The 16,889-nt window shown below is 35.4% G+C and overlaps 1 protein-coding gene across 3 annotated transcripts in view; it reads left to right on the plus strand.

The window, feature by feature from the left end:
- The window catches only part of LOC145692985 (ankyrin repeat and FYVE domain-containing protein 1), a 262,326-nt gene that overhangs the window by 17,709 nt on the left and 227,728 nt on the right, over positions 1–16,889 (plus strand). For all 3 annotated transcript variants that reach the window (XM_081768611.1, XM_081768613.1, XM_081768612.1), the window contains exons 3-4: positions 7,847–7,956; positions 13,312–13,456. In XM_081768611.1, coding sequence (XP_081624737.1) covers positions 7,847–7,956; positions 13,312–13,456 — 255 coding nt within the window. The remainder of the gene's footprint in view (positions 1–7,846; positions 7,957–13,311; positions 13,457–16,889) is intronic.

Consider the following 16,889-nt stretch of genomic DNA (forward strand, 5'->3'; position numbering starts at 1 on the left):
GCTATTTCCTTCTTTATTAATTAATTTATTTATGTATGTATTTATGCAAGAGAATGACTCAAAGAAGGGTTCGGACCTCCAGGTCCTGGGTCACATCGGTCTTTTAGGTGGGTCTAGGATTTGGGAAGAAACTGGCCCTGGCCTTCTAGAAGGTACAATCCTAGCCTTCGTCTGGTGGGAGTGAAGAAAACCAGGGAAAACCTAGTCAAACCAATGAGAGCGTGCCGACGTCCATCACCAAAGGTAGTCTGTGTTCAACTCTGAGCGACGAAGTGATGATCACGATTGTTTGAGATCAACATAGGCTATTATTACTTCCTTTTCAGCCAAAGGGTACAACAATTATCAAGATATAGTATGCCTCACTGCTGCGTGCGTTGTGGCATTCTGTGAAATCCCAGAGGGTGGCATGTTGACAAAAGGTATCCACCCCCTGGAAAACTATGCACCCGTTCACTGCTCGAATATTGGCCAGACAGATGCACAACCATGAGTATGAAATCCGTCATAGTTGGTGTTTTCTCATGACCACAGATCATCTTCATTCCACCTCTTCCCAACCAGAGAGTCATTTCCTAGGGCCAAGTATTTCTGCGATGTTGTCAGGCTGCTTTCTGAGGTGCAGTAATGGATTTTGGACCATTTCACCTTACTTCACGTTTGGACCTATAACACAGCAATGGTGCAGAGTTACGATCTGTACATTACCACATGACCTACATAGGTATACAGAATTACACATGTAAAATTTCATCGCTCTACGCTATGTGGAAATGGGTCATGGTAAAATTTTCTCGTGCACCTCTCGTTAGCCGGCAAATTTCAAAGAAACCACATATGTGCAAATTACTCAAAAACTGATTGATTTGCGACTCCCGGTTCATATGGGTGAAAATGTTCCAAAGTACTTGTAGAATATCCCCTTGCAAGGAATGCATTGAATTACCAGTCATCCTGTATATTAAAATGCTAGGTTTGTATGTTTGTGGTCAAGAAAAGTTCATATGCTTGTCTCCAATCCTTTCGAAAATGAGATCTCGAAAACCACAAGTGCTAGAAACGTGCCATTTTCGCTGGGCGATTTCAAATTTTGAGTTGATTGTTCAGTTCTTATTGAATTCTTAAAAAACATGGCCGTTATTTCTTTATTACGTTTTTTAGAGGTACACTGGAAGTGTTGAAATTTTAAAAAGTAAAGCAACATATCCCACGAGTTATACCTTCCAACACCACATATTTGTATACAGGAGTTGTATATCTTTCAGGCGTTTGCTTCATGGCCAAATGATAATGAAAAACAAAGGATAACCATTTCTCCACTCTAAGATGGATTTTTATTGTTTGGAGTGTTTGCCCAATGAACACCATATATCACTGACATTATAATTAATTGTGTGTGTAATGTATTTGCTTATTACATACTGCATGCAAGAAGAAAGAAAACACTGATCATACATGAATTAGAAACTCCTCCAATCTTGCAAACGTTGCGAGGTATTGAAAAATAATTGAAAAAATCTCCCCTTTATGGTACCCCTTGCCGATTTTTATCAAGACGTCTTTCACTTAATTGTAAAGGGACATGTTCAGATGCTGTAAGGAATGACAACGAGATTCGTGCTCATTATGTGAATGATGCGCTGGGTAGAGAGCGCAGGTTCAGCTAGTTCACCTTCATGTGTTCTTGTTGTGCAACTTTCTCCTAAATTCTCATTAATATTTCCGGCATAATACACGAATACCCTTTATTAGAATATTTTCTAAGGTATGTTGTATACATGAGGGTTATTCACATTAGTAATAACCAATTTTTAAGTTCATGAATACTGGTACTTCACTAAACGATGACTTCTTTTTTATATTTATATATACAGGCCCGTATTTAGCTAAGTGCTATTCTGTGCTGAAGCACAGGGCGGCAAAATCTTGGATTTTTTTTAAAGATTCACAATAAAGTAATATTTAAAACTAACAACCCGCAGAGTCCCGTGTAAACGCGTCTGTTTAATTCGCTCTAATTACAGTAATTACTAATTAGCTAACTTACCTGATTACTTTTAAAAAGTCATTCTTTCCCGCTCCCATCCAGAGGGGTGAGGATGAACTTGAACGTCATGAAAACTGATATCGTCAGAGTCAGCGACCTCGAAAACTATTATTTCAACACTAATATCTAGCGCTTTCGAGTACTTTTAAAATCTCGCCCCTTTCTTGGGGAGCGGAGTATGACCTTGAAGTTGAATTGGATTAAAACTCACTATTCATCTCAGCGACCCCAAAAACTATGAATTCAACTCTAATATTGGTCGTTTTGGATTATTTTTAAAATGCCCTATGTTACTCTTATGAGGATTTTGTACCCCCCCATATCTCAGCTCAGATGTGACCTAAGGACCTAGAACAGGTCATTTAGATCATTTCTCTAAGAGCTTTGATATCATATTAACATTTCATGTTTCTATCTATTATGGTTCTCGATTGAAAAGCGCTTCAGACAGCCTATTGTATTATTAATATACATGCTATTAAACCATTACTGACGGTGAGTAATGTAAACAATTATTTTTCTTATCAGTGATAATGGCAGGGGGCGGCACAGGGGTGCACAATTTATAAATACGGGTTTATATATATATATATATATATATATATATATATATATATATATATATATTTGGTCTAGGAATTAATTCGTGCGGGTGGACAAGAGATGGCGCAACGAACGGAGCGTCCCACAGTTCCGTGTATCCACACATGTGTTGCAAACCCCTGTCATCGCGTATCGTTCGTAGTATAGGGCAGTGGATTAAAGCGTCAACAACACCAGTTTGTAGTTAAGTGAACATGGCGCAATTTGTGCCTGATAAAGTGTTTTTGCGGGGTGTCCTGCTGCATTACTTTAACATGCAGAAAAGTGCGACTGAAAGTCATCGTATTTTGGTGGAAGTGTATGGTGACCATGCTCTAGCTGAGCGAACGTGTCAGAAGTGGTTTGCACGGTTTAGAAGTGGTGATTTCGGCTTGGCAGACCAAGAGCGAGCTGGACAGCCAAAAAAATTTCAAGACGAAGAATTGACAGGATTGCTCGAGCAGGATTCGTGTCAAACGCAGGAACAACTTGCAGCAGCATTAGGCGTTGATCAAACAACAGTCTCCAAACGCTTGAAAGCCATGGGAATGATTCAAAAGATGTCACATTGGGTTCCACATGAATTGAAATACAGAGACGTTGAAAGACGAAAAACCATTTGCGAATTGCTGCTTCAACGACAGAGCAGAAAGGGGTTTCTGCATCGAATTATTACGGGTGATGAGAAGTGGATCCATTACGAGAACCCTAAACGAAAAAAGGCCTGGGTGAAACCAGGTGAACCAGGTCCATCACAACCAAAACGAGATATTCACTGTGCAAAGGTTATGCTGTGCATATGGTGGGATATGAAAGGTGTGGTGTACTATGAGCTGCTGCAACCGGGTGAAACTATAAATGGAGAACGTTATCGACGACAATTAATGCGTTTGAAGCAAGCTCTGGCCAGAACACGACCAGAATGGGAGAACAGACATGATAAACTTATTGTTCAACATGATAACGCTCGCCCACATGTCGCAAAACCGGTCAAAACCTATTTAGAAAATGTCGGATGGGAAGTTTTACCCCACCCGCCGTATTCACCAGACGTTGCTCCTTCGGACTACTACTTTCGATTGCATGAACAACGATTTGATTGGACAGCGGTTTACTTCTTCAGAAGATATCGAAACATGGGTCTCTGACTGGATCGCTTCCAAGGATGAGGACTTCTTTCGCCACGGAATCCGTACATTGCCTGACAGATGGGCGAAAGTGGTGGCTAGCGATGGACAATATTTTTCTTAAGGTATTTATGTATTTTGTGTTTGTACTACAGCTTCAATGTGTGCGTACCAACCGCACGAATTAATTCCTAGACCAAATATATATATATATATATATATATATATATATATATATATATATATATATATATATATATATATATATATATATATATATATATATATATATATATATATATAATTTGACAAAAAAATGCAAAGTAATAAATTCTTGTCCAGGATATTTTTACCTACCTTCTAGGAAATTATCAAAGAGTTGGTTGAGTTCATGGAGACAACGCGTCCTCCTCTTCAACGCCAAACTAATAAAAAATTTCTAGCATTTAAGTAAGATATAGTCTTGAAGAGTTGATGTTGCTATAACAAATGTGTAATTAACCAACTTGATGATGATTTTTTTAAAAAAATATTTTTCCCATTTTAGATGTACACATTAACAGTGTAATGCCTTCCTTATAATGATGCTTCTTTTTAAGCATATTTCATAACTAAAATTGTAACAATTTAAAATATCTTTGTAGATTATAAAATTATGTAATATTTTCTTCCAGTCTCTTATACAAATTTCCATATGTAAAAAGGACTTTGTGAATTTTAATTTTTATTAATTAAATTTTTAATAATATCATCCCACTTTTTTGTCTAGAATTTTTTTCTGTATTTAAACCCCGGTTCTTTGCAGTGATGCATTGTGGGCTCCCTCGTGGTTAAGCAGTTAACGTACGCGCCTTTGGCGTAGGAGACCCGGATTCGATTCCCGGCGGAAGCTCGTGTGGTTCGCATCCCACGTTAAGCTATAGGTCCACTTCTCATGTAGTCTCGCTGCTGAAAGGGATGCTAAACACAGACTCAAATCAAATCAAATTTGATGCATTGTTTAACGAACTGTTCGATAAATTGTTATAAGACAGGTTGAGATAACCTGAAAAATAATTTATGTTGGAAAAAAGTGCACTTTCTGTCATATTATTAAAGATATAGGAAATAAACATAAAATACGTTGATAAAGTGTTTTTGTTGTTTAGTGAGATAGCAATGCTCATTTGCTTAAGAATTGGTGAATAACCTAGCCTTAGAGTGTGAATAACCCAACACTTTCACAATTTATTTTAGAAAACATCCTAATGAAGGGTATTCGTACATTATGGCAAAGTATTGATGAGAATTTAGGAGAAAGTTAATAATCACTACAGGAACACATTGAAGTGGGTACTGTGTGCATTGTGCAATGTGTTCTATACGTTCAGTAAGCTGTCATCTTTATACACACATGTTCGATTTCATAAATTTTAATATTGTAATTTTCCCTGCATAAGGAAGAAATCTGTATAGAGGGGATATAAATTGTGTACCGTGTGATTCCGTTAAAGACAATATTTTGATCTTAGGTGGGATCGACGTCATTGGAACCCTGATTTTTTAACAAAACTTTGATGACATACAGAGGGCCACAGTGGCTCAGTGGTAGAGCATTCACCTCTGTTGCATGGGGTCCCGGGTAAACCCAGCTCCCGCCAAGTGAACTTTGTAGTGGACAAACACCGTGTGCGTGGGTTTCCTCAGGGTTCTCCCATTTCCTCCCACTTTCTTCATTCCACCGCTTCATTCATTACTCATCATCACCGTCTCCTTTAGCCTAACCGGCATAACCGTGGGACGTAAAACTCAAAGATTTCATTTCATTTTTCATTTTTTTTTTTTTTTTTTTGGATGGCATACAGGGTGGCCCAAAAGAGGTATACATCCCTGCATTGATCAAGTGTAACATTCTAGTTTATGGATTTATTTGCTTCGACTGTTCCGGGCTTAAGTTATAAGTAAAAAGACGTTAAGAACAAATAATAAACTAGGTCTACTTGTTTGATAATAAGAAATGATATAAAATTCAGTATGGAACTGTATACCTACTTTTGGACCACCCTGTACTATTCAGTTTTTCAAGATTACCATTGTACAAATATAAGTAGGATTTATCGTTGTGATATAATAAGATTCAAAATTGTTCCTTTTGATTTGCAATGTAGTTTTAAGAATTATTTTGACTTCCTTAATACCACATACTTAAAGATGCTATAGAATACATATTGAAAACTGAAGAGAGGCTCTTACCTTTGTATCCAATTAAGTGTAATTTCATATATATATTTCAACATATGTTGGTGTTTTTCTCAATATCCATTCTTCGTTACATACTGGACTCTTAAAATAATTATCTATATTCGGAAGGAGCTGGAGAGACGTAAATAATTGGAAATAGCTACACATATTGAAATCACACAGAAAAACTATGATGAATTAATGCACTTACCCTCGTATTGAAAATTGTCAGCAAATTGTATCACTCACCCGGTATAATGTAGGGAACGGTTTAATATCCACCAAACAAATTAAAAATTATGTACTTAGTCACTTCTCGTAGAAAATTGTGTTCACAAGAACATATGAAATTACAAATATTCACATGGACTAATCTTGGTATACGTTAGTGTGACCAGATTTAGAAAATAAAAGAACGGCAAACTGGCATAATTTGACAACGCATGGAAGTATATTCATTGTTCAATCGTTATTCATGGCATCAAAGAAGAAGTCTGTAACCTTATTAATAGTAAGATTTTTACTGATTTAACCTTATTAATTTTTACATTACCTTTTAACATTTAACAGGAACTAAGATTAGGAGGATCCATTGTCTCTTGAATGCCTTTTTTTAAAAGTTGAATTTCTTGTAGAAGGGCTATTCTTTCCTTCAAATCACTGAAGAATTTCGTACAAGAAATTACTAGTATGCTAGTATGCTAAAAACTGGACTCTAGTTTTTTTTATAGGGACATTTGCATCCCATTTACATTTTTCTTGGGACACCAGATGACTTTGTAAATAAAATGGGACGATTTCGTTAAAAACGGGACGTCTGGTCACCCCAGTGTACGTCTGTCGTATAGTAATTACCGAAATTTTCAGTGGGAACTCCCATCTTTCTCAGAGTCTCTTTCTTAAAACATAAATAACAAATTTATCACATGCCATGGCATGTATGGTAGAGGTACAGAAGTATGAAAACAAAAACCGTTTCTTCTACCAATAAAAATATGTACAGATGACTCGATATTATTAGCAACAAAAGCTGCAGTCTGTTTAGTTAGTCTTTCACATTACCACTATTATGAATTTTTTTTTTTATATACTTCAGTCTTCCTTTTGTGAATAATATGATGATGCATTCAGTATATTTTCTACTTTTTATTGGCTTGTCATATACGAAATAACACTTAATTGGATACAGAAGTAAGATATCCTTTTCATTTTCTTTAATATCATGTTTGAATAAATATTATCGTTTGAAATGTTATGGCATATTATAGCTAAAGTATTGTGTTATGTTTAGAACGTAAGGATAGTTAAAGAACGTAAGCAACTTGTATTTTCAATGAAACTATAGATTGATTCAATTAATTAATGGGTTTTATAGACATACATAGTTACTTATATTTTGTAAAACAAAAAGTTATTTAGGTAGATGCATCTAAAATACTAATTTGTGATCCGTAAGCAATCTTATGGGCTACCATCAAACCTGTGTGGTTATTCAATAGTTTCCTTTATAATATGATACAAGAAGACAGATTTTTTTGGGTAAGGATTTGCAATATTGTCAGCTATGTAAGAAAAAATAGCAACACGTAAATTTGCGGTTTGTTGCTGGCAGGAGATAACGATTTTGCTTCGAAATACTGTGCATTGCAGATTATTAGTATTAAAAAAGAAAAGTTAGCGGATATAGATGGCTGCTGAAAATTGTAAGAATGTTGAAATCGCACTAGAGAATAGTCAAAACTGATGCAATTGTCGCATATGTGGTGTGTCGTCCCAAATTCCAGTGAGATGGTCAAATGCAAGTTTTAGATAAAAAGTGCTGTTTATATAAATTATACATATTTGTTTGTATATTGTTTTAATTTTTCAGTGATATAATGGTTTATTTGAGTAATAGAAGTATATTCGCTCATCGCTTTGTACTAACAGCAAGAAGTAGTTCTTGGGGAGTTCCATCACTGTCTGATGTTGAATCTCTAGGTAAGAACGTATTTTAGGTTTTCTTTCTGTTTCTTTTTCATAGATACTTGAAAATATTTTCTCAATGAAGATACAAGCTAGTAATAATAAATTGGATTGATTTTATTGTCATGTTGAAAGATTTTATTCGTAAAAATACAATATTTCAAATTCCTATCTTGATGGAATTGACTTGTTGGTATGTGGCCTCCAGTACGGTACAGAAGTTCTTCGTGAACAAAATTCTAATTCTGAGCTGAATAATAGATCCCTTCCTCCGTACCGTCTGAATAGAGGTTGTTACTGCATTGAATTTTCTCGTTTCCATTTCTTCTTAAATTCAGTCTTAAATAGCCTGTATTTCAGAGTTTTATCTATTTAATAAATTATTACTAAAATTCATGCGTAGTGTCACATGGCTTACGAAAGAATATGTTTTCGTAAAACTATGTCTGAAGAAAGCTAACCTCATTCTGAGTTCTTAACAAACAATGCCATATTCTAGTATTAATAACTAAATATTATTACCGGTCGAGGCGTGCAGCTCCCTTTTATCCTGTAGTGTCGGCTTCCTTCGGTGATCCTCGTCCTTCCGACTGTTGGCGATGGTGGGCGACTCCTCTTCGGGACCGTCATCTGTTTGTTTTTATTTACTACTAACACATGTAGTTCACACGTGATTATTGCATGACGTGTAGACATGCGAAACCTTGCAATATGAATGTATTTCAAGCATTCACACATGGAGTATGAGTTTTTTCAAATATTCATAAATGGAATTGAATTTACTTTTGTGTTTTTAAGTTCGTACACCTTGAAATTGCACTCATGTAAACTAAAGGGTCCGACAATATTTATGTGCCACTTGCAGTGGATGATTCCTTAAAGCCTCGCAGTGAGAATGAAAATGATTATGCTATGTTGTATCAGAAGCGACGCCATTTTATTAGCAATGGATGTTTGGACTCCAGCACATCCCGCTTTGTGATTGAGGTGTATTTTAAGAGAAATGACTGTATGATAGCAATTCACTGCAGCGTAAGTTCCGGCAGCACTTCAAAATTGAAAGACATGGTAGAGTAGTAAATTGACATGATATGTTAGGGAAAAGACGCTATAATGAACACAAGATAGCGAAATTTCTCTCTGCTTGACAACGAAAATTTCAGAAATGGCGAACTGTGAAACCTAACTTTAATGACATTTTCATATATTTTATTCATAAATTTAAACTGTTATTTGAAAGCGCTTCCTTTTGTCTAATGGAAAAGTAAATAATACATATAGCAAACCGTGGATTACAAATGGCATTAGAGTTTCTAGTATGAAACTAAAGAACTGTTCGGTCTTAGCAAAGAAGCAAATAATATAGAAATTCGTGATTACTAAAAAAGTATAAATCCTTGTATATATATATATATAAACAGCACATAATAACAGCTTAGAATCGTGCAATATAATAAAGTGTGAATTAGGAAAAGTAAATGAAAAACACTAAAGTATAGAGTTACGTTTAAAAGACAATAACTAAATGACCCAAAATTTGTTTCTGAGTACTTAAATAATCGCTTCTGTACCGTTGCAGAGAAAGCTATTCGTGATATAACTACCCCAAGTGACACATGTAGACTACAGCCGCTTAAGTATATTAGTAAGTCACTTTTCCTTATCCCAATTTCCTCACAAGAGACCGTGGAAGCAGTACGTAAATTTGATAATAAAATGTCTTCAGCAATGGATGATATTTCATAGTTTCTTTTGAAGAAATATATTCATATTAACGCGTTGGCATTAGCGGATTTCATTAATGAGTCATTTTCTCAAGCAATCTTCCCTGATGCATTAAAACTATCAGTCGTCAAACCCTTGTCCAAAAAAGGATGTAGAAAAGGATGTAGAAAACTTGTTGAAAAACTAGTATGTAAACGACAACTAAGTTTCATTAATGAACAAGATTTCATCTCGAAAACCCAACACGGCTTTATAGAAGGTAAATCCAGAATTACTTTCATAGATAAATATATCACAGTAGGTATAACATCTATTGATCAAAAAGTCAACCCTGTAGGCATATATTGTGACCTTTCAAAATCTCAATTGTCTAGACATGATATACTTTTGGGGGCACGATGGCTCAGTGGTACAGCGTTCACATCCGGTGATTGGAGTCCCTGGTTCGATCCCAGCTCGCGCCGTGTGGACTTCGTGGTGAACATATTGTGCTCATGGATTTTCTCAGGGTTCTCCCGTTTCCTCCCATTTTCTTCATTCCACTGTTTCATTCATTTCTCATCATCACCGTCTCCTTTAGCCTAACCGGCATAACCGTGGGACGTAAAACTAAAGATTTCATTTCATTTTCATTATATACTTTTTAGTAAATTAGAAAAGTATAGTATTAGGGGTATTGCTTTGGAGTGGTTCAAATCATACTTATACAATCATAAACAAATTGTACAAATTCTTCATATGGACGAAACAGCTAAAACTCTGAGTAAAATAAACTCAAATGAACAAATAAATAGAAGAGACGTTCCTAAGGGTCAGTTGTAGGACCTATATTGTTTCTTATGTATCTTAATGATTTATCCTTAAATATAGAGAAGGGTAATATTCTCCTGTTTGCTGACGATACAACAGTAATTGTAACTGAAAAAGACAGATATAGCTTGCAAGAAGCCATTGATCTTACAACATCTCAACTTATGCAGTGGTTCTGCAACTATAAATTAAAACTAAATGCAGATAAAGTATGTGTACCACCATTTATCTCACACAATATCACACCAACTACCGCAGATATTCATAAATCATGAAGTATGTAAATTTACTAATATCGTAAAATTTTTAGGTATGTATGAAGATGATAAATTTTCATGGCAAGAACACATAGACAAACTAAGCAAAAAATTAGCTTAGGCCATGTACATAATACGAACTCTAGTCCCAATATTGAGTCTAGAATCAATTCTGTCTCTGTACTCTGTCATATTCTATTCTCATGGGATTGCCTGCTGGGGGTCTTCGTCAAAACTTCAAAATGTACTCAAACAACAAAAAATGTGTCAAGAATCATTACAAAATCGCCGAAACGCAGCAGCTGTAAGGAACTATTTGAATCATTGAATATGATGACAGTTCTTTCTTTGTACTGTACATATTTTAACTTCTCAGAATTATTTGGATAATATTAAACGAGATGCTGATACAACTATCTTATACGTGGAGAAGATAACTTACCTACGGTGTATCATAAAACATCTACATATGAAAAATCACATATCTATATGGATGTAAAACTGTATAATAAGCTATCTGGGTACATAAAAATACTCATGAAAAAAGTTTCTTTGTCAACTCAGTGCGCAACTTAGCAACTCATTGTGAAACTTCAAGAAATGATTAAATCCTTATTGTATATATCAGATAATAAATACGAATATACACGTATATACAGTAATTAAAATAGTAATTAAGGCTATATATATATATATATATATATATATATATATAATTATTGTTATATAAATTATAGAATTGGTTTAATCTATTTACACAAGTTGTTGAAAGAAGAGCGTATATTTGTTCCAAGTACTGTATCTATTTTATATACTGACAATTTCTATTATCATTTTGTACAAACATACATGTAATATGGTCCATAGAATGATTAAAAAAATCTAATCTAATCTAATTTAACGTTAAGAATGAGAAGAAGAATAGAATAATTCCATAATCTCTGAAGAATTCAGGAAGAAGTCGAGGCAATTTCATGTAGAATACTGGCATCTGTGATGGATAATTTCTTTCAATGACTTCGAGAGCGTATACGACAATGATGGTTACGTACGTAATATGGTGTTTATCATCATCTCAAGTCAGCAATGTATTGATTGGCTTGACACAGCTTTACCATCCTGCGCAATCGCGTCCTTCCTCTAGGTACTTTTCCTTTTGTTATTCCCTCCATAGCTACTAACGTGATTCCTCCGTGTCTCATAATGTGTCCAATCATTCTCTCTCTCTCTCTTTTTTTTTTTTCAAAATAATCTTCAATATACTTCTTTTTTCTCCTGACATTTCCAATACTCTCTCATTTGATATCTTGTCCGTTCATCTAATCTTTATCATTCTTCTATAGTACCACATTTCAAAGGCCTCCTTTCTCCGCTTTTTCTCTTCTGCTAGTGTCCTGTCTTAGTCCATACAGTGCTACTCTCCACAGTCCACACACATGCATACATCAGCCTTTTCTTCAGTTGTATGCGTATGCTTCCGATTAGAAGCTTCTGTTTTCCTTCGAATGTCTCCTTTGTCTGAGCTATTCTGGATCTTACCTCTTGTTTACAGTTGTTATCGCTCGTTATTTTACTTCCTAACTAGAAAGTAGCAGAATTTTTCCACCAGGTGATTTTTTTTTTAAATTTTTATTTTACTTCATTTGGTATGCATTTCCGTGTTACATATGACATGTTTGTTATGGTGTTACAAATGATATCATGTCTTGTTTCAATTACGACCATCTACTGTGTTTAATAGGATCTCTCGTAACTGGCAGCAACGGGACTTATTTCGAGAACTTACTTGTTTATATTCAGTATCACTCTTATAATACACTATCCACTTCTTCACACCGAAATTGATGTACAAATTTCCTACTTTCTGTAGCTTTTGCAGATTTTTATCTGCATAATAAATTTTCGGAGTTAACTACATTGCTTCTTTGTGTTGTATAAAAATGAAAATGTAGAGCTTCCAATTTTATATTCTATCTGCTGATTTCTCTCTTAATCTTTTTCAGCTATTAAATATTTAATTTAAGCGTTAGAATACTTGAGTAGCTATGGCGACACCACGTGAATGATTTTATATTTTTATGTAAGCTCAATATAGCGACATATGAAGTCTATTGGCACGAATTTCGGGATATAACGTACAAAAGAACCCACGAAAAACCTCTTAGACTCTGAACCGCTTAGAGTGAGGTATTGTGTGAAGCATTCGTTCTGAACTAGCTGCCCGAGGCAAATCGACAAAGAATACGCCGATGTTGCCAGAGTGCAAACTCATTGCATATCTTTTAATGTGTCATAGGCCAAAATTTTCAAGTTTAGATTAGAACATTCAGTGTATCATTGTTTTGGTATTGCCAGTTAATTGGGTAACAGTTACGAGAGATCTTACTGTATATTGTTACTGAGGGGAATATGTTAAAATGGTTTAACTTCTTTGTCGGATCCTGTACTTACACGGTTCGTAAAAACATTTGGTCAATAACAATATTTGCTTCTAGATATTTCACTTACCACTTGTATGAACTGTATTTTAAGCAAAATTGTTATGTGCCTTTTTCTTTCTTTCTTTCCAACATTTCAGATTGGCGAGATATATCTGACGATGTAGGAGAAGCAGTACTTCGATGGGTCTATACTGATGAGATAAACATTTCCAGTGAAAATTTATCTGCCTTAGACATAATGAAAGTAGCAAGAAGATTTAAGCTGAAGGGGCTACTGTCAAAGTAAGTATAATTTTAATGGTCAGTAGAGTGAACGTTATTTCTTGATTAATATTTTGTACGGTACTTTGTAAGCCTGCTGCAATATTTTTATGCCGGAAAATTCGGTACGGCATAGACGAATAGCAGTGCTAATGATTAGAGCAACCAAAATGTACAAAAAGCACAACACTTTAGAAATACAGTTGCTTCGCTGAACGTGATTTTGGTTATTTAAAGTTCCAGATAAAACTAATTTTAAAAATATATTAAAAAAAATAAAGCATGATTCTTAGAACATTAACTATCTGTTTAATTGTTAATTTAATTATTGATTACAATAATTAGACTTAGTATTTTAATTTATTGAATTTTTATTTTCAACAATTACGTATATTTTAAAGTTTTAAAAAAAGTTTCCCTCCCTATACGGAAGTTTAAAAACAGCTAAAATTACATTATATTGTACAAGGCTTCATTGTCAGTGCTAACATTGAATTAAAGCACTTCATTGTACATAGGTTGCTCAACCTACGTTTAGCCGATTTCGTTCCTTCCCCTCCCGGGCAGAATGGACTCACCCGACCTGGCTCATCGCGTCCTGCAGTGTTGTGCAGTGGCTTCCTGGGAACGGAGTTGTTTTTCCGCGCGGACGACAATAACGCACAAAACAGGACCATTGTTGTGAGTGTTGTGTTAAATTTGTTTTCAAGTATATGGGTTTCCGCTGTGTGACCAAAATGCTGCCCAAACTAAGCCGGTTTTGGGAAGGTTATGACGCCCACTTTAGTGTTTCTGTCATTAGAAAACAGTGCAAGAAGAATGGTTGCAACATCAGTTTAAGTGGAATAAAAAATGTTATTAAAAAGTACAAGGGCAACGAAGCTCCACCATTTGGATCACCAACGAAGTTGCCTTGGAAGCGGGAATGCACCAAGGCTACTTCCACCATGCAGAGGAAACTTCGCAAAATGGCAATGCAAGAAAATCCGCCAACACAAAGGTGTATAGCCAAAAGGATGCTCACCAAAAGGAATGAAAGTGTAACGCCCGGAAGCTGTACGAATCGCATCTGGCAAAACAAAGGTGGATGTACGTCGTAACGCTCGATGAAGCATGGATTTACCTTTCCGACTGCGGCAAACCGAGAGCCATCATGTACTGAGAGAAGGATCCAAGAACTTCAGAAAGTGGGTCCGTGTCTGTAAAGAATCCTTCCCAAAAGGTTCATGGTCGTTACTGGCTACTGTTACTGAGGTAAACTGAAGTTTCGTAGGGTGGTGAAGAACTGCAAAATAAATTCGTAGTATTTTCAGGAGCAGATCATGCGGCCGATCTACGAACATGAGATTCCAACAATGTACGGAAATGACGCCAATCTGGTGCGCATTTACATGGACAAGGCGTCATCACATACCTCACGATCGTCCCTCGCATTCTACAGGGAGATGGAGGAGGCAAGTGGTATACAGATGATACCTTTCAGTGAGGGACCTGTTAAATCCCCAGATGCAAGTCCTATGGACTATTGTGATTTGGATTGCTGAAGCGGGCTTTGGGAAAACGGCGTGTGACAACTGTGGAAAGACTTTGGAAAGCAGTGCAAAGGAAATGGGACAAGATTCCCCTCCCAGTTCTTCAGAGAAGCCTATTACAGTGGAAATTGCGTCGGACTATTGTTAGGAACCAAGGGAAACACATCGAGCACTTACGGACCTGGCGCCAAGGATTCTTCTAAATTTTTAAGTAAGTCGAATTGGCCAAATGTAGACTGAACAACCTCTGTATGTTTGAGGATCCCCGCTTGGCCTAATGGCTAGCACGCTTGCCTTTAGTGTGCATGGTCCCGGGTTCGATTCTCGGTGGGGTACGGTTGAACGAAAAAAGTGGTTCGGATTGGACTATAATCAGTAGGTCCACGTCTCCCTTAGTCGCCCAGGCATAATCGTGGGGTGTTAAACTCAAACAAACAAATCCAGATCATTATATGCTCCAGTTAAGAAAATCTTTTCTACAATCAATTATATTTTCAGTTACAAAAAGGTCGTGTCTGGCAAGAAAATTATGAGATTTGCCTAAAAGTTCCAGTTAATCAATTCTTCAAGGTGAGACTAAGACTGATATAAATGACTAAGATTATAATTCTTAAGCATGCGTTGTTATTATTGCGGCATGTACTTGAGTAACTTCATACTATATTACTGATTATTTTACGGTTACAAAAATATTAAATTTATGACATGGTACATAGCAATTGATTTAAGTCTTTTGGTATTAAAGAAACTATGATGTATAAAATATTAAAGAATAGATAAAAAATTAAGGTACTTTAGTGTAATATTTGTGTTCCATTATTTATGTTAGTAGTGAATTTAAAATAATATACACCCTTGTAACTTTTAAACTAATATATACAAAAAGATGAAATTTCCAAGGTGATGATATCGTTTGACGTACTCTTCAATACAACTAGGTTAACAGTATGGCCAAACCAACATAAAGTTGTATCTTTTCAAGTGGCACTACGTCAGTTTATTACACATTTCAAATTTATTTGTTAAGCGAAGTACCGTACTTATCATGCTGTGTTGCAAACTAAGGACGCTAACATGGAAATACCAGCAGGGACATTGACATACGCTATGTGATACCACCAGGTTAACGATGTTCCCAACACAACATAAAGTTATATTTTCAAATTGTACACTGTCAGGTTGTTACTTGTTTCAAATCTATGTTAAACGAAAGGTTACAATATCATACTTGTTATTCAGTGTTACAAATTAAGCACTCTATAGTATCCCAAACATCCACATTTTGATGGCCTTTACAACAGTAATAACGCAAGTAATACCAACGGGGCAATGCACATCCAAAGTACTTCAGTGTCTAATATTATGATTATCATATGGTTCATTTCGAATGAATAGGAAGAAAGTTATAAAGGATTGAAAATTTGATTTTGTCAGAAGCTTTATTGTGAAAAACTACGTAGATAATTACCATATCAAATTACATAGATTCTGTTCAATAGGTGAAGATCATAGCAGTTTACAGCAATTTGATACCTCAGACCGTTCTGAAGACGTAGTAAACACTGGCAAAATTTGCTAATCTGCTTAAAATCGTGTGATTCCGAGATGTTATGATTCCAAAAAGCATTGTTATAATGTTATAGAATCAAAGTAAATAAAAAATTGCTTTAAAAAGTTACCATAAATATACGTACCACTTTTAACAATACCAGGGTTATTACATAAATTCTAAGCCTAACCAAGAAATATTAAAACTAGATATGTAACACTATTAGGTCGTATTTATTGAACTTTCCCTGTGATGTCATACCAAATTTGGTATGAATATCGACTTCGATTATGTTATTATAGGTCCAGAACGACAAAGGAGTGAGAAAAATGTGACCAAATGGAGAAATTGAAGGCGAGAGCTGTTATTGAAT

The sequence above is a fragment of the Thermobia domestica genome, chromosome 8, assembly GCF_964235325.1.
Source record: "Thermobia domestica chromosome 8, izTheDome1.hap1.1, whole genome shotgun sequence".
Lineage (NCBI taxonomy): Eukaryota > Metazoa > Arthropoda > Insecta > Zygentoma > Lepismatidae > Thermobia > Thermobia domestica.